Source organism: Plectrocnemia conspersa, unplaced genomic scaffold (genome assembly GCF_051122295.1).
Source record: "Plectrocnemia conspersa isolate PC_06_02 unplaced genomic scaffold, ASM5112229v1 ptg000006l, whole genome shotgun sequence".
Lineage (NCBI taxonomy): Eukaryota > Metazoa > Arthropoda > Insecta > Trichoptera > Polycentropodidae > Plectrocnemia > Plectrocnemia conspersa.
Window position 1 is genome coordinate 15878395 of NW_028277170.1, and position 27659 is coordinate 15906053.

The 27659-nt window shown below is 29.6% G+C and overlaps 1 protein-coding gene across 1 annotated transcript in view; it reads left to right on the forward strand.

Annotated features, from left to right (window-relative positions):
- The window catches only part of LOC148234343 (discoidin domain-containing receptor 2-like), a 281896-nt gene that overhangs the window by 190197 nt on the left and 64040 nt on the right, over positions 1-27659 (forward strand). Inside the window, exons 5-11 of the mRNA XM_088188028.1 lie at positions 17430-17661; positions 19783-19930; positions 20760-20933; positions 21533-21663; positions 23025-23232; positions 24059-24598; positions 26564-26724. Coding sequence (XP_088044154.1) covers positions 17430-17661; positions 19783-19930; positions 20760-20933; positions 21533-21663; positions 23025-23232; positions 24059-24598; positions 26564-26724 — 1594 coding nt within the window. The remainder of the gene's footprint in view (positions 1-17429; positions 17662-19782; positions 19931-20759; positions 20934-21532; positions 21664-23024; positions 23233-24058; positions 24599-26563; positions 26725-27659) is intronic.

A 27659-nucleotide genomic window follows, 5' to 3' on the forward strand; every position in this document is an offset into this window, starting at 1 on the left:
AATCAGTATGAAAAAGTGTTTTATATATTTTGAATATGCACAATTTATAAAAATAGTATTACAGGAATATTTCACACCATACAGATATATGGACTAAATAATTGTTTGTGTATTACAATTTTATTTTTTGTTGTAAGCGCGCTATTTTTATTAAATATTGATATAAATAGCAGCAAATTTTCTAAATGTGTTTTTAAATTTAAGCTTGAGTCCAGCTGTAAGCTCAGGTATTTAACGCTAAATTTTAATTCTACGTTACTGCCCTGTTTACTTTGGAGAAGCGTTGAAAAAGTTTATCTAGATTTTATAAATATAATTGATACTATTTTATTTATCTTTCAAAATGTATTATTTATTTCTTGATACTACGCACAAATGTAGATAACTTGTAATATAATGTAAGTGTTCTGTATTAAGTTACGGGTTCAATTAGTGTCTTACTTATTAAAACAATACACATATATTAATAAAATAAATTAATTTATCACTAACTTACACATAAATAGACCCAAGCGTCGAGTTATAGATATACATGAAAAAGTTTCAACGTTAATTAAAATATACGTATATTTTGTCTAAAGTTTTATCTTTATTCGGAATTCATAAATCTTTTAACTCTTTACACGACGCAATTTTTATGTTTTAAAAAGTTTTTTTTATTTAGAACATAATTTATTTCAAGTTGTTTATAATTTAATTTATGAATTAAAATAATAAAACTTAGACTTTAATAATTAACCTTTACAAATCAAAATATAATTTTTTTAAATTATCAGGAGATTTAATTAAATATGTTATATTATGACGAAAGAACAACGCATAAATATTTTTTTACCATTTATTTCTACTTTTCTACTTGAAACATTCATAATTATAGTTAGGCGACAAAGCTAATACTTAATGAGTAGGGATTCCAATCCCGAGCCAAAATTTTGATCCCGGGATTTCGGTATTGCAATTAGTCGATCCTGGGATCCCGGGACCAGTCCCAGGATAATTTTCATGTTATTTTATCGATAAAAATAATTTAAAATGAATAATACAATATATTTTTACATCTGTTTTTTATAACGTACAATGTATAAAGTACGTATAATTTTAGTCTTGGACTTAAAATAGAAACTAATATAATAAAAATAAAAAAGGGAAGGTCTTATATATTTATTTGAGAAGAAAAAAATGAGCTTTTGACAATGAATGTACATACTATGTACATTCATAGACACAATTAATTGAAAACATTATTTTGAATAAAACTCACGAAGTAACATCAAAGCATCAAGTGTTTTATCATTTAGCCTTGATCTGATTTTGGTTCCTAAGCAGCCTGCTGCTGAAAAAGCACGTTCAGACTCACAGCCTCAAAGATTCACAGATGACACGTGCAACTCGCGCAAGTTTGTACACGAAATATAACGATGTTGTCAATAATAATTCGATTGTGCTTGATAAATCAACCAATCCGAAAAATTCGGGATTATGTTTTATAATCCCGGGACTCATCGGGTATTGAAAATCGTCCGGGATCCCGGGATTCGGGATCCCGGGATTGGAATCCCTATTAATGAGTGAACGTTGATCACGACCATTTTTATTTGGAGTATTTGTTATATTTGCTTTTAGAATATGAACATATTTCATATAACTGTAAAGTAAGTTGGTTAAATAGAGGCAATATGTTGCAACGTTTTATGCATACTTATTGAAAATTAAGGGAAAGACAGTCGAGGAATTAAAAAACTGGTCAGTGGATATGCGATTTAGAATTTTTATTAAATATCATGAGGCCCCTCAACCTAAAATTACGAAAGCAAAGAAAATTTGTACATCAAATGTGTGAACATATCAAAGCTTTAAATTAAATAAATTAATATTATTGGAAGTCAGACTAAATCAAGAAATTATTATCATTTTTTCAATTTGACATCTTGTATTTTTTTTATATGAATGTTAAAGGGATAAACTGAAAATGTAATGAAAATATCTGTATCAAAATCAGAAATGCATTTATTTGAAGAAATCGAAAATGGTTTAAATTTAACGCACTTTGTATTTCTATTTTGATAGGTAAATAACATAATGTGTTTTATTAAGTATTATATAATATTTAGATATTGTGAAGTATTACATATATTGACTCCATTTGGTATACAGAGTTTTACTTATGTATGTATATAAATCTGTTGTGTTTTTTAATAAATATTATTAAAAAAATATCTGCACATTACATATTAATTCATCAGTATAGTCTTAGTTCAATTTTAATAATTTTTCTAGAGTTTTGCTCTACAACCTGACGTTGTATGTATTGTAAAATTTCTCTTGACGCGTCCAAGCTTCTTTGTGCAGCCATTGCGCCCAACGGGCAAAACCAACCTGAAGGGTCGACCAGATTAATTTTGAGTAATTGAATTGCACTTATTGCCCCTGAGGGCGAATGGAACAAAGCTCGGATGAAAGACGAGGGGCCGGAGTCTTTTTCGCTCGTAAATTTTCACGCAGCCACCGCCACCAATAGTTTTCTCATATTTGAGTTATGATACCAATATAGCAGACGACGCGCCTGTGGGTGGTTGGATGGTCTTCTAAATATTACAATTTTTAATTTCATATTTGCGATTCGACCAGGAATATATATTAATAATAATACCTAATGGTTTCGGTGCGAGATTTATGTTGATGGTGAAAAAGAACCTCAAAAAATATCCTTAAAATCCATGGACCAATAATGATACGCGACGTGAATTTTCAATATAGGTATTTATATTAATAAAAACTTTACTGATAAAATAAATATTTTTATAAATCTGGCCGCATATTAAAAACAAAAAATAATAGTCACCTAATTTCTAGAATGATATAACAAACCATACATCAGATAACTTGATAAACGAGCTACGGTACGAAGAAAACGCGATATCCATCAAGATGTCTATAAAATAGTTTATGAACTCAAAACCTAAACAATGTATCATCCCTCTGGCGAATCCATCAAAGTCACCTGATTTCAAAACAACAAATCTGACCACGTTGGGTTTGGCATTATATGTACCTACATTCATACATTTCCTTTATGAAGGAAAATGGAAACAAACCAGATATGTTTCGTATGTATAAATCTATATTGTATGCATTATATTATATAATGATGTATTTATTGAAATTCAACAATGGTAGAGACATCAACATAATCTAAATTAAATTACACTAACAACATGCAAATTATAATAATCCTATTTTTAGTAGTGTAATATATTTAAATAACATAATAATTATTGTACAATAGCTGGGCATACACGCGCAGATCTGTCCGTCGCTGGTGCCTGGCGGACAAATCCAATCGTGTGTAATGAGACACAGATTTGTCTGTCCGCCATCCGTGCTCAATACGAACGGATCGGACACAGACACGAGCACCCCACCCGATGGTTTACAGTACTTTTTTCTAAAATTTTATGACCCAGGCCATTTCTGCTCGCCTTTATAAAACATCTAAAATAAGATTTCGGTGATAACGTTTTATTACTTTATGACCCACCGGTCACGCAATATCATAACCGGTGAAAGTGAATCTTTTGACATTTTTTTTATCAAAGACAGTGAGACATTGTAAATTAAATTCGTGTGCTTTTTATTCGACTATTTAATTTAAATATTTATCTTATAAACGATTTTTACATTACAAAAAATCCCAAATTAACACCTTGTACTAGGCGTTTATAAAGTTTTATCGATAATTAACGTTTTTGCACACTGTGTTACGGTCAAATATAGGATCAAATATACGTGTTTTTTTAAATTATAATATAAATGATATATGATAGGTATGCGTCACACGTAGTACGTGTATCGACAGACATTCATCGGGGCAATTCGTTTCAGGGCAGATACTATAGCGCGCCTATGCCCTGGAGATACGGGCGTTTTGGGTAATTTCCCGGTCATAAATTTCGTTTGGAAATGTTTTTGAAGTATATTGAAAAATTTTGAAACTCGGCCCCGTATACAAATATATAGGTATACATATACATAGGTGAAAACCCCGATATCGCCGCAATCGACGCAGCTCGGCATAACGGGAGAAAGAGAGAGGGCTCCTCTCTTAACAACTAATAAATTATTCTTTTGCCCGTGTTTGCCATTAATCAATTTGCGTGTAATGGCATATTTATTGCTCTTTTTTATGAAACTTATTATTTCTCGGCTTCGATAGCAAACTCTAACTCTCGAGCAAGGGGAGCACGACCGATTTAATCAATTGTATAATCTCATTAGAATTTTTATGTGTAGATTATTGATTCATTTTTAATATCGTAGTTATTGCTGATTTAAAGTGATAATTGTTTAATTATTATTAATTTGTTAAGTTTCGAAAATTGTGACAGCTATTTTAGTTTAAAATATAAAAAATAAACTACGAATATAAGACGCATTTTTTTTTAATTAACAAATTTTTATTTGGTAATAATTTTTCCTAATTTTTATATGTGATCCATTATTAATTTTAATACTAAGAACCTTACCTAAGTTACTACCTTAATATATAACATTTTCAGTTTCTTAAAATTATTATCTTAGTCTAGATTATTAGGCTAATTATTTATAAAATAAAAGTTGACAAAACTCTCTTTTGGGATCTGTTATTTTTAATTTAAAGATTTTAAGAAATAGTTAACAAATTTCACACAAATTTCAGCGAGTCATCAAAAACTATTTTAAAAAACCATTTTAAATCATAACTAATTAACAATTTTAACAATTATACTAATGGATGTACTCGTACGAAATGGTTTACATTATATTTTTGGTTCAATGTTGAGTGCCGGAACTAGCGACAGACGACTCCTTTTCGGATTTTAGACCGAAGATTTGGTGACCCACTTTCTCTGGGGATATTGCATGTGTCACAGTAATAAACACCTGAATGCAGATCATTAAACTTATCAGACGATTCACTTCCTAATATATGTTTAAGTGGCTTATGCGTAAACGGTAAATTATTAAGGTTGTATTTGCCAAGATCAGTGATATATATTTTATTTATCTTTCTGCTTTTTAATATTTTGTGTGAGTTCATTGACTTTGTTCTAGAGTGGGCATTTTTGCAAAATACCTATTTTTCGGAATGGCTGAGCTTCATTTTTGTCTAATGACTTTAACTTGTTGTTTTTAATTTAGCCGGCAATCTAGGTGCGACCCGAAGTATTTGAAAAATTTACCTAGGGAATTGCAACAATGTTTATCTTTATTGGTGGCAAGAGAGTCAACCTTGTTCTACAAGAGAACATGAATTCAGTAATTTATTTTTATCTTCCACTTACTGTGGAAGTTGCACAGTTGCCGCAATCCGCTTTCGAGTCTGTCGTCGATTATTTTCCTGCTTGATGAGCAGTTATAAATCACTAAATCATCCGCATATAGCGCAAGTTGGAAGTACTTTGAAGTCGGAACGTCATGGATATATATAAAAAAATATGAGGACAGAGAATGCTGCCCTGCGGTACTCCCATTGGTACTTTTCTCGGAACTGAATTTTCTCATTTGATTGAGACTTAATTTTTACATTGACAGAAAACTGATTATTCAGTAGCTTGAAGCTAGCATAGGGATTGAAAATACTTTAGCGTATATTTTCTATTTTATCTTCCCTTGACTTTCCTGATCTTACTTTTATGAACTGTTTGCCAAATTTCGTAGGGTTTAATTATAAATTATTAATGTTATTACAAATCAGCATTAAAAATATACGCTGTTAATGCGTGTTTTTCTAATCATATATTTACGATGTTAAAAATAAAATACATAAAAACAATAAAATATCATGCAATGAGAGAGACTAAAACTTCCATGAATATTATTATTTACATTATGTATATATAAAAAATCGTATTATAAATAGTATTTAAAGCGTTTAGCCGATGCGATTATCTTGAATATATTATCTTTGGCAGAATTTAGTTTGTCAGGATTTTAGCTGTCAAAAATTAAGATTTTATTTTAATATGCTATTTAAAATTTAAATCAATGTTGTATTAATTTGTTAGTGTTATTTTATAAGTGAATAAAGTTTATTTTAAATAGTTAGAAGTTTTATTTTCAGAATCAAAATAAATATTGTTGTTTTCAAAATAAATATTGGATAAAACTTCACCTGCAATCAAATATGTTTATCTTAACGAATAGCGGGACCCTAACTTTGATATATTAAATTTTTGTATCGTGGATTCAAAAGGCAACGCACGTCTAAAGAATTTATTCTGTATAAGGAATTTTATTAAAATATTTTTTCGCGTATAAAGTATTTTCTCTGTTTATGAAGTATTCACTTAAAGTACACCTACATAAGATCAAGTATTTTATTTTCTGATGTTAGTATGTATATAATTTTTAATATTTATTTTTAAAAATATATAACAAATATAATATATTGGCTTAATTTAATTTATTAATAGATAATAATTCCATTAAACATTTCACTGGCTATATAATATTTTATAGCGTGTCGATGATCTAAAGTCAAGTTATAATTAAGCTACTCTTCTTCTCTTGTAAATTAACTACTAGTCCTATTTCATCCTACCAAAAAAACATTTATTAACGAATCAAACAAATAAAAACACCACAAAATATATTTTTTATTGAGAAATATATAAATAAAGAAGATAAAATAAATCAAGGAATAAGAAATACATAAATAAATCATTTAAGTTATTAACTATAATTATATTAATAACTATTCAAAACAAAATGCTACTAACAAATTAAAGCAAGATGTGTTTGAAAATTTTAAGTTAATACTTATATTTAAGATTATATAAATGAGTAGGGTTATATGGTATCGTTAATTAAGCACCTTTCTAAAATTTGCATTCATTACTAAACAAAAACCTTCAACGCCTGCCTATCTTTTGGGTATCTCCAACTATTTATAAAACCGCTAAAAAATTCCTACAATTACAATTAATTACCGCCGCATCAATTTATTACCGTCATTTATTAAAATATTTAAAAGAATATTTCTTATGCCATTAAAAGAATCTTTGCAGTATAAAACAGTTAATCTTCCGCAAAAATCACTCCACAACACATTGACGAAACGTACATGCGCTAATTTTATTATAAAAAATACGGGTCTTTTAATGTTAGATATAGAAAAAGCTTTTGACACAGTAGACGGTTTATTTTTTTAACTGTACAAATTTGTTACGCTTAATACGCTTCTACTTGGGAAGTAAAAGCTATGTAGTTTCACTAAATAATGAATACTGCGTAAAACTGAAGTTCCTCAGCGAAGTTTGCTAATAAATATTTTATGAGGTGGAAAATTTAAATCAACCGAATTAAAACAGAAGTAATTATTTTCCCAAAACGTAGACCAACTCTGCCACCACATCTCCAAAATGAACAGGGCAGTAACGTGAAATGTAAAACAAACGTTTATTACCTATACTTACACTTGGAGTTCAAGTTTAAATTTAATAAACATATTTTGAAACTTTGCCCTTAAAGGCTTGCCGTCATTGTGGCTCTTAGACCGATATTTAAATATAAAATATTTTTTAACTGTTAACAATAAATAAACCCAATTTAACATATGCTCGTTCAGTATGGAGTAACATCAGTAATACTATTTTTAAAGTAAGTAAGTTATCATTCAAAGTAAAGCTAAAAAAGGACAAAAGGAAGGCAAAGCATGACATTTTTTTTGCAGAGGACAATTTATATTTTAAATTTGCATATCAGCCTTGAAAAACCAACAATTTAAGAACACTTTTATTTTCATAATAGAAAATATAATATGAAAAAATATTTTACAAAACCACACTAAACCACGTATCGGTGGCTACGATAAAAACATCCTTAAATTTAAATACAAGCGCATTTTAATTTTCATTAAAGGATATTTCACATAAAAAAATAATGAACCAGGGGTGTGATATACTTGATATTTTTTATTCGTACTCGAAAGTCATAATAAGTTTCCCTTGAGCGGTGTAAAGAGCACCACTCGAACGCCATTAGTCGAATGTACTTTCCTTGAGGGACGGGACAACCCCATCTCGGGCATAGTGGCATAACGGTGGACCCTCCGAGACGTCCCAGGACCGGATCTTGCAGTTAATTGATATAAACACGCATTAACGAGAGTCCGGGAAGGGAAACAGAAAGGGCGGGCGCACACATACACACACGTCCAAAATAAGCTTTATACGTGATTATTGTTTGCATACGAATGAGATACAGAGTAGACTTTAAGCAAACGGACAGGCGTAAGGCAAACTGGTTAATGGGTGGGTTTTAATTTTTAATTAGGTATGTAGATCTCAAGTTACTTAAATTGTAAACACAATTTAGTGTTTTCAAAGTATTGTATGGTAATATAAATTTTAGATATGTAATTATATATCTTATAAACACATTAATTTAATAATGAATTACCATAAAACAATGAAATTCCTTGATGATTCAGACTCCATCATGATTTAAAGGGAGTTATAACAAGCTTTACCTGCGAGCTTTTTACAATTATTGTTTTCAAAATTCCGTAATAATATTTGGCTTTTTTTGAATGTATATGAAACAATTTAAAATATGAAAATGGGCTAATTTTTGCGTAGTTATAATTGGGTTGGTATATTCTAACGTAATAAAGCAGAAAATGCGCGTCATATAACATAATCAAAAATAAGCTGTGTTTTATTTAGTTTGCGTGAGAACAACTTATTTTATAGATTGACAAAATTTACAACAGAAACAACCATAAAAAATAAAACGTATAGAATGTGTCCGTTGGCTCTTTATTCACCCTAAACATTCATACATAAATAAGTCGGTATATCAATGGAAACTCTGTGGCTTTTGAACAAAGGGCTTCCTGTATCGTGATAATAGCACGCTCGTTCACTAATAAGGCCGTATTGCTTTACACCCACGTCTGTCACAAATAATTCGCATATATCAATCTACCGTGTGTTGAAAAAATGTTAAATATGTATATGAAAGTGTGTATAAGTTTAAGCGCAGCTCACGATGAATTGCGGTTAATGTAGCGCATCGGATGGCATAAATTAATTTGGCTCCGTCGCTATTAAAACTAGGTGGTTTAATGTTAAATAACGACACGGTTTTGTGGATGGAATATTCAATGGGGCTTTCAGCTGCTACTGGTGAGGTATATATATATATGAGTGCCTACGGTGTTTTGCTAATTTATTAATTACATATTGTACATCGCTTTTTAAAGACTTTTTGGAAGCATGATCTTAAGCATACTCTAACTAAAAATATAAGTAAGAATTGTATTGTAATAATTAATCGACCTTTTCAGATTAGATTACGGGGTTCGGTGATTATTGCCCAAATGAAAACTGCGATCATGAAATGACACGAGAAATCATAAATGATTTCATACACGTAAATTTCCCACAATAATATAATAAAATAATTGTAAATTTATTATCAATAATGTAAAAAAATATCGAAAAGCCTAGGACTTATTGTAGTTAGTTTACCCATTAACCACTACATTGCCGCGGACCACTATAGTGGCTCTAAGCGATCGCACTTCTATTGCCATGAGCCACTATAGTGGGTTTCGCCAAATAAACTTAGTTACATTAATAAATAATAAAAAAAAAAAAATTATAAATAGTGACATATTTAAAGAAATATTTAAAATTATAACCACTTGAAAAAATATTTTAAGTTCGGCTGAAATAAATAGTGACTTGCGTCTTTGTATAAAACGTATAAATCACAATTGATAATTAATGTGGAGTTTGACAAACATGATTTGTGTTAGTATTAGAGTCTCCAATTCGAGTAATCGAGTACTCGATACTCGAGTATTTTTGTATATTTTTCAAGTACTTGATAATAGAGTATTTTGAAAATTACTCGATTATTACTCGAAATTAAAAAATTTTGAAATATTTCAGAAACAAAAATAACTTTAACTCGGTCCGGTAAAGGTTAACGTCTTGCTTTTATTTGGCGTTTATGCCCGCAGTCCCGAGTTAGAGCGGTTACTATCAGGTATAATTTTTTCATAGTTCCATAAATGCATAGTTCCGGTCGTCGGCTATGTTAGTGGGTACGACGGAGAAATTTCTTTTGTGTTTTCTGTTCGACAGTCCCGACTTATCTAATTTATGGCAATGAACAATATGAAATATCAACAAAAATTTTTTTTAGGTTTTATGACTATGCAGTTGTAGCGTAAAGTGTTGTAAATTGTTTACACTGATCCCTCAGCTTAAAATATAAATCAAAACAATTGTGTGTTTTAAAGGCATTTAAAGTAAAGTCAGTTCTTTGCGAACCGTTTAGCTCTAGAGTGAAAGGGTTTCACCCAAATATATCTTCGAAGGATATAGATTTAAATTCTTTGCATTAATCAGAAGGAGTAGAATATTGTATATTGTTAAGAAAAAAAAACTATTCAAGAAGAATTACAAAATGCTATTTTGTCAATAGTCGAAGGAAATTAGGGAAAAGCAGAGAAGGGAATGAAAGAAGAGAACATAAAAAGAGAGTTCAAAAAATTTTATATCTATAAAAAGCGAACAGATATAAATTAGAAGCCTTATCCAACGCGTTAATGACAATAAGACCAACATCAGCAGCAACGGAAAGGGTTTTTTTTACATAACGGGAATAATAAAACCAAAGGTTAGCAGTAATATTAAATTCGAGACACTTTTTGCATTATTGTTTTTAAAAAGTATGTTCGTGAAGTTAAAATAATTGTAAAAATTAACATACTTAGTATTTTATTAATTTATTTATATGTGCACGAATTTGAATAATAGCTATTTTGGTACATTTGGTAAATACTCGAAAGTACTCGAGTACTCGAGTATTTTAAAATTTTAATATTCGATACTCGAGTAGTTGATGGTTCGAGTAATTGGAGACTCTAGTCAGTACTAAAGACCAAGAACAAGAAGATGTAAGCGACTGAGCGAAAAATATCGTGAACCGTCGTCGACTGAGTATCGCGTTTAGTGATATATATTTCCAGAACACTTTGGGATCATTAATTATTTGTTTTTGACATATTTTGTAATGCCTGCACTACACTCTCTGGAAGTTGTCTGAACCAAAGTTACGACTTCGAGTAAGTGATCACACTGTCGCAAATTTCATATGACGGCAGCCGCGAATGATGTCCGGACGGCCGCTTCTGTCACGTACAGCCGACATATTTGCACGAAATTTTTAAATTGTCATATTATTAAAGACTCTAGCTAGTATTTAACGAATAAGAAAATTAAAACATAGGGATGCCTCTTGGTTTTTAGGTTTGTAATATGAAATTGATTGACCCTGCCCCATTAAACTGAAATAAACATGGTTATTTTTATTATTGGTATATTGATAGTTGATACTTTATAACAAAAAATTTTTATTACTTTTTATTTTGCTAATAAAGTGAAAAAATAATTCATAATTGTTTCGTTGTGACAACCCTAGCACTTCAATTTTTAACTGCCAATAATATACATCAAATGCAACGTCGCCCAGAGGTCCTTATGGTACATAAAAGTCATTCATCTGTACCTTGACACTTGACATATATTTTATTTTTAAATCTAAAAATACGCGGCATAGAGCGACACATTAGGCTCAAGTGTTACTATGTAAAGCATAATTTAAAAATAGTCTGCATTCATAAGTTTATATACATAAGATTCGAAGATGAATGCACATACATAAAATAAATAAAAACCATATAATGGCACAAATAATCTTTTGATAATTTAATCCTGATATTTGTAATGTCCTGATCTCAACCTGCAGTTTTTCCATATCTTTAATCTGATTAAATTCTTTGTATTTTACATTAACAGACTTGGCCATAATACTGAAGCATTCCAATAAATGTTTCATATCTTAAAAAATCGTGAAAATATAAATAAAAAAGTAATTGAGGTTGCTTAAGCTTATTTTTTATATTTAGTAGGCCCACCTAAGCTTCAATTACAGCTGAACCCTTTTTGGCATACTGTCAACTAATGACTTGCAGGTGGACAGAGACAATTTTTTTTCATGCAATTTTTCTCGCAACTTAATTTTGGAATTGTATTTATGTTGGGCAACATTTATTTTTAATTTATACCATAAATGCTCAATAGTATTAAGGTCTGGTGACTGTGTATGCCATTCTAAAAATGCCAAACCTTTTGACGCAAACCAAACCCTGCTTTTTGGCGAAATATGGCATATAGTGTTTTTTTGCTGAAATCGGATGGTAGCGTGCTTAGAAATATTTTCCAGTAAGAATCCATTGAAGTGGATTCACACACACACACACGAAAAAAATCGTTTATACAACTCGCTACGTTTTAGTACCGATAATATAATAGTTTCATAGATGTTTAAATACACACTTCTTGATTTGAAGAAGTCAGAGTAACACCGATTGTCTGACATTTATGGATCCAAATAGATGTACGAATCTCACAGATTGGGAAACACTTTACAGATGTATTCTTCTTTATTGCCTCTGACAACTTCAGAAAAGCAAAGGCACCAGACGGCTGCTGCACGGTACGTGCGTCGAATGCTCAGTGCATCATCAGAAACAGAATGGGAGAAGTCGTCGCGACGCTCCATTAAAAACTATTACGGCGACATCCCCCCGTTGCTCCATTCCGATTGGTTTCGGTATCAAAGAGAGTTGGTTCGATTATACGGTCGGTGCTTCTTCGGCGTTTATCGTTAATTCCAAAGCCGATTCTCCATTCAGAGTGCGCCCGGACAAAATTAGGTGCTATTGACCGTAAAATGCCGAGTGCTTACAGCGAGAGCTGATAAAAGTCTAAGATATTTCGCACCTAAGATTCTTACTTTTGTGATAACACACGTCTAGCCTATGGAATATAAGAAAATTATGATATTATAGCGAGAATAAAAGTAGCAAGTAATAAAAAAAGGAACAGTTTTCTGCTTTATATTTAATTAATGAGATAATACTTCGTTCCGAAACTTGTTATTTAATTATTAAAGATAACGGCATAATACGCAATTAATTGTTAATTTATTAAGGTTTCACTATTATACTGCAATTAAAATTTTAAATTAAAACTATCTGATACACCTAATACGCTTATATCTGAGAATAAGAAGCTATGTTGTTTCACTAAATATTAAACATTCGATACCGTAAAATATTCCAGCTGGAATTTCTCAGGGAAATTTTCTAGGGTCGTTTTTCTTTATCTTGTATAAGAACGAATTTGCTAAGATAAAAAAATACGCGTTTTTCTATACGATATAGCTATTTTAACAAACCTTCGGTCTTAGACAAGTCAAGAATAAATTATAAAAATATTTTTAAATCCCAAATAAATATTTCGCGAGGTGGAAAATTAAAATCGACTAAATTAAAACATAAGCAATTGTATTACATTTTTAAAATGAAGAGGGCGGTTACGTTAAATAGAAACAAATGTTAAATACCTAGGCTTATACCTGGAAATTTAATGAACATATTCTAGAACTTCGCTATAAGTGGCTTGCCGTGAGATTTCAGAAGTTAAATTTATTTAGAAAAGAACGCTTTTAATAAAAATAATAACAATTAATCAGACCCATTTTACCATATGCCTACTCTGTGTGGAGTAACACCAGTGACACTATTTTTTTCTTAATTGCAAATCATTTAAAATAATATATAACATACCTGTTTACACTAGTCCTAAAAACCTTCATAATAGCCTTCAAACACCAAAAATAAAATAATGTAATTTTAGTAGTTTATCATGTATTTTGTTGTGTTTTATAATAATACTATTTATTGTTTTAGCGATTATTTGTTAACTAATTCATATCATGATGGCCTTAATTAGACTTGAATTAATAAATAAATGTTTAATTTAGTAGATACATTGAATCTTGTCATATCCTTAATTTAGCAAGTTCATTTTATGAATGACCATATTTTTCCGCACACACCATTACAACGAGTTTTTTTTTAATAATTTTCATATATTTTCAATTCAATACTTATCTATACTATGCATGCGAGAGGTAAATATAAATTGTTTGTTATCAAAATATGTTTTTAAGTGAAAATTCGCCATGAAATCTGGCGTTGGTTTTCCTTACTTTTTCACTTTGAAACTTTCACGCGAGCAAACTCAACTAAAACAATAAAAACTTCTTTAATCTTGTGGATACAACTTTTTCATCGCTGCAAATAGGCACACGGCTTCCTAGTTCCTCCCTGCATCGCGGTATTCCCTTTGTAATTTCATACGGTAACTCATATTCTATATAAATTTATGGATATGCTTACTGAAAACATCTCCTAGACGTACATAATATTCATACATTTAAAATAATATTTTATTAATTGTGAAACCTTAAATAAAATATATGTATATAAATTAAATATTTTATTATCGTTGTTAATATTTTTTAAATAAACAAACTCCTAATTAACACCAGCACCATAGATTATTTACCTCAAAGACCTGGGTATGAATCCCATATGAACCTTAATGATTTACAAATATTTCTATCGTGTCTGGGAGATCGGAATTAGTGATTTTAAAATAAAAGTAATATCGATTAATTATTACAGATAAGGTTTACCTAGATTTTCTTAATCACACGGATGAATATCGTGATAAATAATTAAAATTGAGCTAGGTCGTACATATTAGGTATTAAAAATACTCTATTAATAAGCTATATTAGCTTACTCTTGTTAATAGTCAATAAAAACTAAACTGTATTATAATATTAAGCTTCAGATTTAAGAGTCGGTCCTTATGTACAAATATGACAAAAAAATCTGTAATTAAATAATAAAAGATGGATTTTCATAGCTTACTTTTCAGTGACTCTCATAATATGACTTCAGTAAAATTTTAGTACAGTTGTTTTATCACCAGGAACTGCAAATCCACTTATCTCTAAATTTCTTTTTGTAGGAATTATTATAACTGAATTTTTATCATTGATTTTTAATTAGAACTGCTGCCTGTAGTGAAAAATATACTTTATTTTATAATTTATTTCTAATGCCTTAAGGGAGGCAAAACATCTTTAATTCTGCCTATATTAAATAATTGTTTTCAAGCATGAGTATACACTAATTGCTCAGATTGTCATAAGGCTTTCAATATCTTAAATGGTTTCATACCAGTTAAAGTTAATTAAAGAATATCTTTATATATGTATAGTTTGTTGCTAATTAAAATCGTTATATTAATTAAAGGCTTTCTAAATGTTTCCTTTTTTGGACATTTTCAATTTAAAGCGGAAATATTTTTTTGCACTGATTACTTATGGTTCAGGTCTCTCTTATATTTGATCTCAAGGTCTATAAAATATAGCTTTAACTCTTTTTAAACAAAATGGACTTGCCCCACTTTAAAAATCATTGTTTTCAATCAGAGTTTATATCCAATGACTTAACTAGATATACACTCCGTTGTCGAAAAGTCTGAAATATTTTATTTTTAATTATAATTATTGTATTTCTGAAAGTTTCTATTGGCTTATTAGCAATATAAATAGTTAAAAGAATAGTTATTAAAAAAATAGGGCAATCAAATTTACGATGACAAATTTTACGGAGTAAACAATTTATATAAATTGTTTCTTATATAAATTTATTTAAGAAAAATGGCAACTAAGGCTTTTTCTTAATTATTTGATAACCAAAAATAAGAAATGAGTATTGTATAACAACTATTGTCGTAGAAGACAGTGGTTATACAAAGGTGAAGTAATAAAATATACCTCAAAGCCTGTACAACTGATCGAGCTGTTGTTCGCATATCAGCATTTCATTATCATTATTAATAATAAGGTGTTTTAGGAGCTTGTTTGGCTGGGCTCGCAATATTTTCATATGTCAACATAAGCCAAGCGTCCTCTTTGACAGCTTCCAGCTTCGTTCGCTCTAAATATAATTAAATATATTCGTTAAAAGTTATTCATAAAATGTTTATTATTTTGACTAACGAATCTGGAATAACGACAGAGCGGCAGCTGAAAATAATTCCAACATACAGACGATGTGATAAGGGGGTTATCGAAATATTTTGAATCAAAGCCTTCAACATAAAATAAGAAAATGTTATACAATAACACAAAATTATATTTTGAATTATTGAAATAAAAATAAACATTTGAAAATAAACATTAAAAAAACGACTTTTGTTTTATTATACTATTTACTTATTGATCATAAGAATGTGTCTTTTGGTTTTTAAATATGTGATTAATCATTTTTTGCTTTATCAATGTTTTTAAAATTAATATTGTTAATGCCTTATTAGATATATTGGCAGCATAAAAAAAATTCTCTTAAAACAAAATATAAAGGTTATTCGTAGATTATATTTTTTGCTAATTAAATTTACCAACATATATTTAATTTTACCTTCGCTGTATAATAATCTAAATATATTATATATGTTATCTATACAATGCTTACACAGTTATGTACTTTAGATTGAATTTCGTATTTTCAAAATATTTTCTTCTCTTGTTTTCTGTACAAACACAACCGCCACCATCAAAAACAATGACCATTAGGGTGCTTTATTTTTTTCTTACCCCACCTTCTTGTCTTCGCGCAGCACACACGTTCACCCACCTAGACTTTCGTGTGTCTTTTTCTTTGTTGTCTCAGGGGAGACGGGTAAGCAAATAGGCTGATAGTCTACAAGATCACGTTTGTTTGAAGAAGCCACACACCGGACCGCAAAATCGATACAAAAACATTACATTTTTTATATGCTTAGTCTCCTACAAAGTCACGTTCTGACGATCACGTCTTTATCATCACGCCGTTTTACCCGCAACTGGCGATAAGCGCCCCAAGGCACGCTATGCCGAAAAGACTTACTTGCTTACCTACGTTTTGCCTCGATCCTCTTCCGGAGTTTTCATACTTGGTCTAAAGAGCAACATTTGACGATACTCTATCCCGACATTTTTACAATAAATTACTTTTTCAACTGCTAAATTTTATTCTTGTTCTTTTAGTTAAATGTTTGCCTATATAGAATAGATAAGTTTATTACTAAAATATTTTCAATCAAATATACAGGTACAGTGTGAAAATATATTTAACACAAACGTATATAATTCATTTATGTTCATATATATCAAAGGGAAAATAGATGTACAGACATATATTTAGCCAAAAAATATATAAATCATTAGCATTAAAGTTCCTTACTGAATTTCAATTATAATTAGCACATGTAAATTGAACAATTCAATTTGATACTTTATTTTGATATGAAATGTTTGTTTTCATTACGAATGTACAATGAAATCGTTGCAATAACAAAAACATTTCAGCTAATGTACTGCTGCAAACAAAATATTATTTATAAGTTTAAAACATGTTTTAAAACCACATATACTGAATGTTTAATAATAATGCAATTTTTTTTCAGGTTACACCACGAAAAGAATGGAGGAGCTTGGTGTCCCAAGGCTCAGATTAGCTCTGACGTTAAAGAGTATCTAGAGGTGGATTTGGTCAAGAATCATTTAATCACGTGGACTGAGACCCAAGGGAGATTTGGTAATGGTCAAGGACAAGAATACACTGAGTCCTTTTTCGTGGAGTTCTGGAGAGAGGCTCTAGACCGCTGGGTGATGTATAAAAACGCCAAAGGCGATATGGTGAGTTATTTTTCAAATTATTTTAATCGTAAATATAGAAAGATCAAATGCCTTAAATATAAGAAAGTCACATAATAATAAGTTCAAATGTACACCCCCACCTTTCTGTATTTTCCGATTCACAGAAATATAATCTCGTAAATTATTAAAGTGAGAGTAATTATATACTAGCATAAGTACATAGAAATTTACACCTTAGTGTACCACTAATGGGTTTGCACACTCACCAGCATGTTATTAGATCTCACCAGTCTATTATATATATATATAGTACATAGCTACCTACACTAGAAAATTTGATCAGTTTTTTTCTTAGCATAAAACTTTTTAATCTTAACCGAAGCCACTCGTTTGATTTAAATTAAACTACTCCTTACTTACACATTTTCATTTTTATTTACGAGTAAGCAATTTGCGAGCAATTTCCAGGAATACCTATCTCTGTGTATGTATCTCTCGCTTCGTATCTATATTATCCAATACAACCAAACCTTATTTTGCTAACTTCAGATTTATTTTTTAAGTTGTTATTCTGATTAATGAAATGTCTTGAGACGCAACGTACATAATCATCTATGTTTTTAAATAAAATAATTAGTTTGGTTAATCTTGACTACGGATTTAACAAATTGAAATCCATTTCTTTGTCAGGACAAATTTTATCGCATATAATAATAATATTTATTTTTATATAAGATATATTTTAAGATCTCAGACTACATTCTAAAATAATGCATGTCTGGTCATTTGAACCCTCATTGGTCTACATTTTAGTTAATTTTGAGATCCTTTCCAGAGTTGCAGAACCCGATTCATAAAAGAAGTGACAAGTCAAGCATTGCTAATTATACCTGCAATTATTTGAAATTATATTATATAAGAATATTTGTAATATTTGTAGGTGTATGATTCAACATGCATTCGAACAGCTGTTTTATTATTATTGAGCAAGTGGACACTATACGCACAGATTTTAAAAAGGTGTTTGATTATATATATTACACGTGACTTGAGAAAAAATTATCTTATAATAAATTTTCTTAAGGTTCTATAAGGTTATTTCTAATTAATTACTATTCGTCAAGTATGAAAACTTATTTTAAGAACGCTAGTGTAGTAACGCAAGGATCCAAATTGTGTCTATTACTGTTTATATTGTTCATTAATGGAATAGAAACGGCAATACCTTATTTTTTTATTGTAAGCGGACATCTTGATATTTTTCAAAAGAGTACAGTCGACTTTGAATTCTATTGATCTGCAGATCTTAAGATCTTAATTCTCAATGGAAATGAGCTTTTTATAACCGATTGCTTATAAGTGTCATGAAATATGACAGAATTTCATTCTCAAGATCCCCAATATACGAGGGTATGTCAATAAGTCCTGTATATTTAATGTAGTAATGTATATTTAAAAAGGAACTTACTTACGTGATTTTCTCACGTTGTTTTTTGAATAAGTTCCTCTATATTCCCTAAATATTATTACACCCTCATTGCTCCGCGGATAGGAGCATACTGAAGAATTTTTTATCGCTCTTTTTTTTGTATTGTTACAAACGTTCGATCCTTAAAAAAACACTTTACAGCACGTAACTGTTAATATTATTAAATTGTTTTTATTTTTATGCGGCAATATATTTAAAAAATAATTTATTTACGTGATTTTCTCGCTTTGTTTTTTTTAATAAGTCCCTCTATATTTCGCCGGAGATTGTCCCAGCATCCTCAGGAGTTTTCACATTTTTTTTTATTGTACACTTTTTTTTACTTCGCGCAGAGAAGGATTTTTATTCGCATTTTATATATATATATATATATATATATATATATATATATATATATATATATATATATATATATATATATATATATATTTATAAACATACATACATACATACACAATGGGCAGATAAAGTAGCCCGGTTAATTTCGCCGGAGTGTGCTTTATCAAACTGTACGGCTCGGTATGGCATAGGGGGTCAGGTAGGTGGTAGGGGAATGTCCTCGCATGTTGATATAAAAGCTACAGGTACAATAACGCCACTACGGATACTGTGTAGCGTACTACATACTATATGAAAACGGAATTGAAATATGTTGAATGTTTGTTGTATAGATGCTGCCGGGCAACACCAACACGTACTTGGTGGCTAAGCAGCAGCTGCAGCTTCCTTTTGTGGCCTCGAGGGTGCGCTTCATCCCCTTCTCGGCCCACCCCAGGACCGTTTGCATGAGGGTGGAGGTTTTTGGCTGCCTCTGGGAACGTTAGTACCCCGCAAATACCTCACACGATTGCCTCACATACCTGCCGGGGCAATACACGCACATATGCATATAGATACATACATATAGACTTTTATAAATACACCCAGCACGCACACGCAATTTTCTCCATATGGAAACAAACACGACACAGAATTTTGATTGTCCCGTGTATCACACATATGTATGTATACAGAATGTAACACGAATAATTTACTATTTCCAAAATTATAAAAAGAAGCGTACTTATTTTAAATAAATTTAAAGGCATTCAGCACATTTGCAAATCTAATTTGTATAGGGCTTCTAAAATAATTAAAAAATGATATTATAAAGGATCACGAAATTTATTACAATTCTACATAGTATTGTATAAATTAATTTATTTTTATTACTTCATTGAAATAAAAATACGACTTCATTACACACACAAACATACTACATAATAATCTCTTTTTATGGAATATTCCTCATGCAACTATGGTCATGCCGAATAAGATTTTATTTTATTTGCCACCTAAGTACTGGTTGCATTAGATATGATCCACAAAAAGAGGTATAGTGCATTAATATCCTAATAATTTAATTTTAATTTTTCAATGTAAAACCGTAAATTGGAGCTGTTTTTTTTATTATATGTATCATTGATCGCTAAGCGTTTTTGTGTTAATAATCGGTATCAAGCGACAGTTGATTTATTATATTATTGCATTTCTAGCGATTATGTAGCATAATTTGTGTGCGCGATTTGGGGATTTATGATCAGCTCTAGTTTACGGTGCCACCGCATTGGCAGGCGGCAACTAACCTTGGTTACATACTTATCCTCAGAGAGCACAGTAAAGTATGAAGCTCCCGCAGGCGAAGTACGAAACAGCGCTAACCTGACAGATGTCAGCTATGATGGAGTTATAAACGAAGGCAAAATGACCGGTGGCTTGGGACAACTGGTAGACAGGCTTTACGGCCAAGACGACTACCAGACGCACGAGACGGAAGCTTCTGGTTAGAAATGCTACGGAACCTTTATTACATCAAAACACCCTACTTAAAGCACAATAATAATACACAAAAGTTAAAACCCACTAGTATTAATACTTTTCCGGTACTTTAATTAGTGTTTAGACTTAGTTACTGCAGTGTGTGTTTAGTTTAGTAGCGATCAAGTCTGAACAATTTATCTCAAATTGTATTTTATTGATTCATAAATAAATATGTATTAAATAAAAAAATAATTAATTTAATTTAGACATTCCAAATTATTTTTACAAATATTTAAAAAAATCGTCATATTCATAATCATTTATCTACTTGTATGGGTTTCTGAATAGCTTAGTAAATATAAATACTAGCTTTACTTGGAGAGTTTTGATGAACATACATATATCTAATTATAATACAAATATATAAATTATTATCTAGGTTTTTTTCCTAAATAAATGTAACAAAGCGATGGCTGTTTTTTATCAAAAAATTAGATATCTTATATACTTATATATAAAATATTACAACGATATTGATTTATATATTTGTTCAAAATATTATGTGGGTACCTCTATTTTTAATTTTAATTTGTGATTTAATTATGTATGTATTATGAATAGGAAGCAGATGGGTGGGATGGAGCAACGAGACTCTAGGCGGACCATTGGAAATAGTTTTCGAATTTGATAATATTAAGGAATTTATAGGTTTAAATATACACATAAGCAACATGTTCTCCAAAAGCGTTCAGGTAAATATTATGAATTTTTATTTGATTATAAACTACCGTATAAGTCAATTAATTTTATTTTAATTCAAGTTAGTCATTATTTAGTAACCATTTGTAATTTAAAAAAGTAAGGAATATATCGTTCAAATGTCACGAATAAAATTTATTTAAGCACACTCGAGATCTAATATATTTTTAAATAATATATAAGACTACAATATTTTAATTAAAAAAGGCACTTTTACAATTGCGATTAGAATATGACACATACATTTACTTACACTGTGAAATATAGAACAGATTATAATTTTAATGGAAGAGTAGGTAGAGAAAACTGTGTTTGTAAACATGTTTTTCTGAACAATTACGCATTTCTCAGCGAATGTATGTGTATAAACGCTGATAAAATATTATTTTATAAAGAAGCAGGTTAAAAAACTGTTGGCCATAAAAACGCTCGTAACAATAAAACTTTTAGCACGTTTAAAAAACGCTGTGACTTACTTCATCATTAAGTTGAAAAGTGCCGCTCAGTTTAACAAGTGCACATTCATCAGCTGCCGAGAGTCAACATTTTTTTATTGCATTTTCAGTGTAAAACGTATTTTATTCAATTAACATAAATAATGAATCACATGAGTTTAAATACTCCCTTTTTCTGAAGGTTTTAATAAATGTTAAATAAAAAGCTACAAGTAAAATATTTGGGTTTTTGCTGTAAAGCAGTAAATAAAAACCAAGCAGTCACAAAAGTTTCGTCATAAAGTTTGACAATTGAAACAGACTAAAAATTCGTATCACTGCCGAACTATAGAGTAAATTAAAAGTAAATTAAAACGAGTCAGTATATCATAATTAGTATTAATAGAAAAGGTGCTATATTTTTGTTATTTCCAAAATTATAAAAAAATGGCAGACTAAAAGTCACTTAATACGAAACTATATACTTTTTTTTAAAGATGGTTTATGATCAAATTGCGACATTTTCACGATATATTTTTTTTTAATATATTTATTGCTAAAAATTAAAATATATTCAATACTTTAAAGAAAATGCTTATATGTTTTTATATCTCTGACTTGACTTATACAGTAGACTATTATTTTATAATATACAGTTGGCCACAAAATATTAAAAATGTATTACTTGAAATCATATAAAACATTTTGCAATAAAGCACAGTATACTAAAATGTAGTTATATTTTTTTATATTTATTTTAATTTATATATATAGATATTTTACAATCCAGAAAATCCTTAATAAAAATGTAAATATTTCTGACAGTACCTTTTGTCTTTGTTGGCCCATCTTATATAAGCAGTTCGATTAGATTGTATAATATTCATAAAGGAATAATTCTTATCTCGTTTCATATGCAGCTCTACGAAAAAATACACGTATATTTCTCTTTGAACGGCCAGGAGTTCCAAGAGAGACCTGTCATATCAAAGCCGACGCAGGACTTTAGCTCCGAACTGGCAAAGAACGTATCAATATTACTGAGACATAAAGTAGCTAGATTTATCAAATTGCAATTTTACTTCTCGTCCCAGTGGATTCTCATGAGTGAGATCGCCTTTGATACACGTAAGCAAAATTTAATTACGTTATACAACATTGATATTGTGCGAGGGGTGTTTGAAAAGTTCGGTATTTGAAACGAAAACATATTGTAATTCTGAAAAACTGCTACATATATGTAATATTTATTTCCTAATAATAATTTTTGAAATGTAATTTTGCTTTAATAATCGCAAACATTAAAATCAATATTTTAAGCTAACACTATTTAAATCATTTCGCAAAATCCTTTGAGTTTTATTAATTTTTTTCCAATATATTTAATATCAATAATTTGTAAAATCAGATATGAATACATATCAAAAACTATACTATAAGCTTTTTTATAACAAAATATTTCTGTCTTAAGTAAAATATACTACACAAATATGTATGTATATACAAAAAAAAACAAAGAGAGAAGCGGCGGATTCGCGATTTTTGAGGGTTTGAAGTTGGTTCGAGCTATTTTTAGTCGAATATCATACAAACTTAATGTTATTCTTGCGTAAGTCTATTCATAGTGAAATGGCACATGAGCACAAATCAGTTGTTAGCTGTCAAATTGGCTGTCGTTGGAAAAAATGTTGCTAATTCGAAAAAGAAACCTCTAAAAATAACACACTTGACCCATAATATTCTCAACGCCTCAATATCTCATTTTTACAGAACAAAATGGCCCCAGAGCTAAGAGATCTGATTAGCTATTTTCTTTACCAAACTAAAAAATTTCAACCTTTTTCACATTATAATTATAAAAATAACTAAATTTACAGTATGTCTCAAGCTTACGAACTTTTCAAATATAACCTATAAATACATTTGTTAACATATTAATATTATTTTCCTATAGTGCCCGTTACTGGTAATCTAACAGACATGCTGGAACAGTATTATGTGTCTCACGACATGCTCGATAAAATAACTAGGAATAGGGGCACAGCTGGCGGTGGTTCCAACTCAGGGGGTGAAGCGCCGGCTGCTCCTGGGAGCGGCGTCACCGGAATGCCTCGAGCCTATTTCATAGTGGCTGGTGGTATACTCGCGGCAGCAGTGGCTCTATTGAGCTGCATTGCAATAATTTTAGTAAGGAGAGGCAGAAGAAAAGTCGCTCTGCTGCACAAGCACACTGCTCTCATGGCCGTGACTGCTCCTGATCCCACCCTATCCAGCGTATCGATAGGCATGAAGGAGATAAAAGTAACCACGGTGCCCAGGCAGGCCAGGCCAATACCGCCGCCCCCTAGGCCAACAGATGAGTCCGACAGTGAAAACTCTTCAATTTATCACGAGCCATACAAAATCCTACCAACCACCAACAAGAAGGAAACTAGGACTTTGCTTAAGAAGGAGAACAACGTCAACATTGCGACGAGCAAAAGCTTAGATTATGGTGAGTGCAAAAAATATGTAAAATTAATATTTTAAATGACAAAAGTAGTTCAAAAAGTTACAGCAAACTCAATTTTTAATAAATTTAATTTGAATTGAGATTAAAAAAATATTTTTGATTGCGCCTTCGCTTAAAATGCACTGTTTTTTTTTTAGTTACATAATCATTTTTTTGCACTTTATAGTTTTCCTCTTAAGAAAGTGCATTAAATACTAAATGATATTTTTAATAAGCCTTCTATGACGAATGTTGTCGTACATCACTCATTTTTCATTTACGGTTTGTTTCCATCAACATATTTGAAGAAACACTTGTTCTTGTATCAAACTACATACATTATTATTTACTCGTATACGAGTTGAAATTCTCGTTTAACTAAAAATATATTTGCATTCCTAAAAATTGTATTCTACTGAATAAATACTTGATCTAATTAATAATTAATTTCAATTTATTTAATTAACCTTTGAACATAAACAAATCAGAAAACGTCTGAAATACGTTTTCGGGTCGTTTGTTTCTTCAAATATAATATTAATTCATAAATTTCAATTCAAAAGCTTGATGCTGTGATGTCTGATGAGACTAATTATTATGCGAAGGCATATTATATCTGTCTTGGGTTTTAAAAATAAGTAAATGCTAATCATAAGACGAAACAAATTTTAATTTAGATGAATCTTAGTTAAATTTCACATTAAACATGGTTTACAATTTTGTATTTTTTTTTATAACTGTCATTAATTACTGTAAAATCTGTTGAATTCACCATCAAGAAACCATGGAAAAATTACTAACACTAAAATGAATCGTATTTTTTTTAATTGTAATTAAATTAACACATTTAAATGTATTATAAAACATTGTTTTTTAACAATTGTTTTATTAAACAAAATATTTTAATGCAATTAAATAATTAAAAAGGAACAATAATTAAAAATTAAAAAAAAAATAAAAACTGGGTTCTAGTCAAATATAGTTAATAATAATATATTATGTTAAAATGGAGCAATTAATTTTAATCTATATCAATATATGACAAGACATATTGTACTTACATATTAAAATTTTCATTTGCGTTTTTCATCGCCATCTATACTTGAAATTAGTTGTTTTTTATTGATATGTGTATTATAGTTATTTTTAATCTGTAAATAACAATGTTCCATAATTGCTGGAATCTATATGTTCTATAAAAGTTTGCTGTAAATATTTTCATAACTCTCAATCTAATCAAGATTTAAATTACAGAGTTAATATGCGAAATATTTTATACATATATATTCTTACGTTCATAAATGTATATATCATACTACATATACAGATTCATGCAAAGGAAAGGGGTAAAGTGGGATTCAAATAATGGTACGGCAAAATCCTCTTAAACAATTTGCACTTCAAATATAAGTTTTAAACAAATACTGCGAATTCGAAAAAATAAATGGATAAATATATTATAGGCGATAATAAACGCCATTCTTTATTATGTTGAAAATAATTTGATGTTATGGGGCTCGTTAAATGATATTAAAAATAAAAGTTACGGCATTTTTAATAAACAACAAAATTAAAAAAATTGAAAGCTGAAAACTTTAAAATACAATATTTCAGACTTTTGTGTTATGACAATGGCGCAAATATGCTTGGAAAATTAAAGTTTTAATAAAGTTTATTTATTAAAGTGAATGACTTTCCCATGACTTTTTTCCCATATTCATCACTTTATTCGTATATTGTTTGGTATAAATGGTGACTTTTTTAATAATTCACAGTTTATGTGTTTTTATTTCTTCGTCCGATAGAAAATACTTGAATTTAAATCTTTAAAGAAACATTGAAATACCAGTGGTCATCTAAAAAATTGTATCTACATTGTACAAACAGTTAATTAAAAATATAAATATTATATAAATTAAATGTTTCTCCAAGATTTAACAAAACTGTTTGTTATTGTTTTCTTTATAGGTTTTTCAAATTTAGAGAGTTTCGACGACAAAATGAAATTTTCTTCGGCGTCTGTTTACGAGCTACCGGCACCTCCGCCTCCAGCTACGAGGTTACCTCCCTATGGAAAGTCTATCATTAGCCCACCAGAAACATTCTACGCTGCTACAGATATCATTCAGGTATGTCGCTAAATAAATACATTTTTTCTTTTAACAGACTGAATCGAACATTTTCTGATCGTATATGCCATGTTTGATTATAATTTTAACGTATTTTTTTCATAACGCCTATAACAGTAATAAAAAATAAATAGCAACTTTTAAAATACTTTACAAACATGATATAAAAATAGCACGGTTAATAAGAGCTAATTAAAAATAAAATTATTTCGGGTAAAAGAAGAAAAGAGGTAAAATATTATTTATAAAATAATATGCTACCGAAAATTTGGGCCATGACAAGTGCATCACTGCCGAAATATAGAGTTATAAGTTCTAATTAAGATGCAATAGTTGACAAACATAAAATTTTCAATAGATAACTTTGAAGCTTAGAAAATTTATCGAAACAAATTTCCAGAACACCGTTTCTGTACGTTGTATAACAAAAAACTGTGCTTAGGTAATATTGTATTCGAGTTGTAATTAATATATATATTTGGCTTTATCTTTATAATATAATATTTATACTTTTTTCCAAACAGTTATTAAAACTCTAAAGAGATGTCTTTTATTTATAAGACAAATTCTAATTATTACTTAACTGTCCTTAACGTGCATTAATTAATAAATATATATTTTAAAAATTGGTATATCATTATTGTATAAAATTAAAATAAACAACCCGAGCAAACCACTCAGCAGAACTTTGTATAGCATTTTTAGTTTTATTGAAGGTTCATTATTTATTCAAAACAACCTTTATCCTTTCAAGTATGATCGTATTATATGAATATACTAATCTTGGGTTTAATTGCTAAATAACTAATAATACAATATGTTTTTATTATTAGTTATTATCACTTTTAATAACGGATTTCTAACTAGGGGAGCGCAAAAATTTTAACATTTAATTCTTTATTAAAAAATTATTACTAATATTTAGGAATAGATAC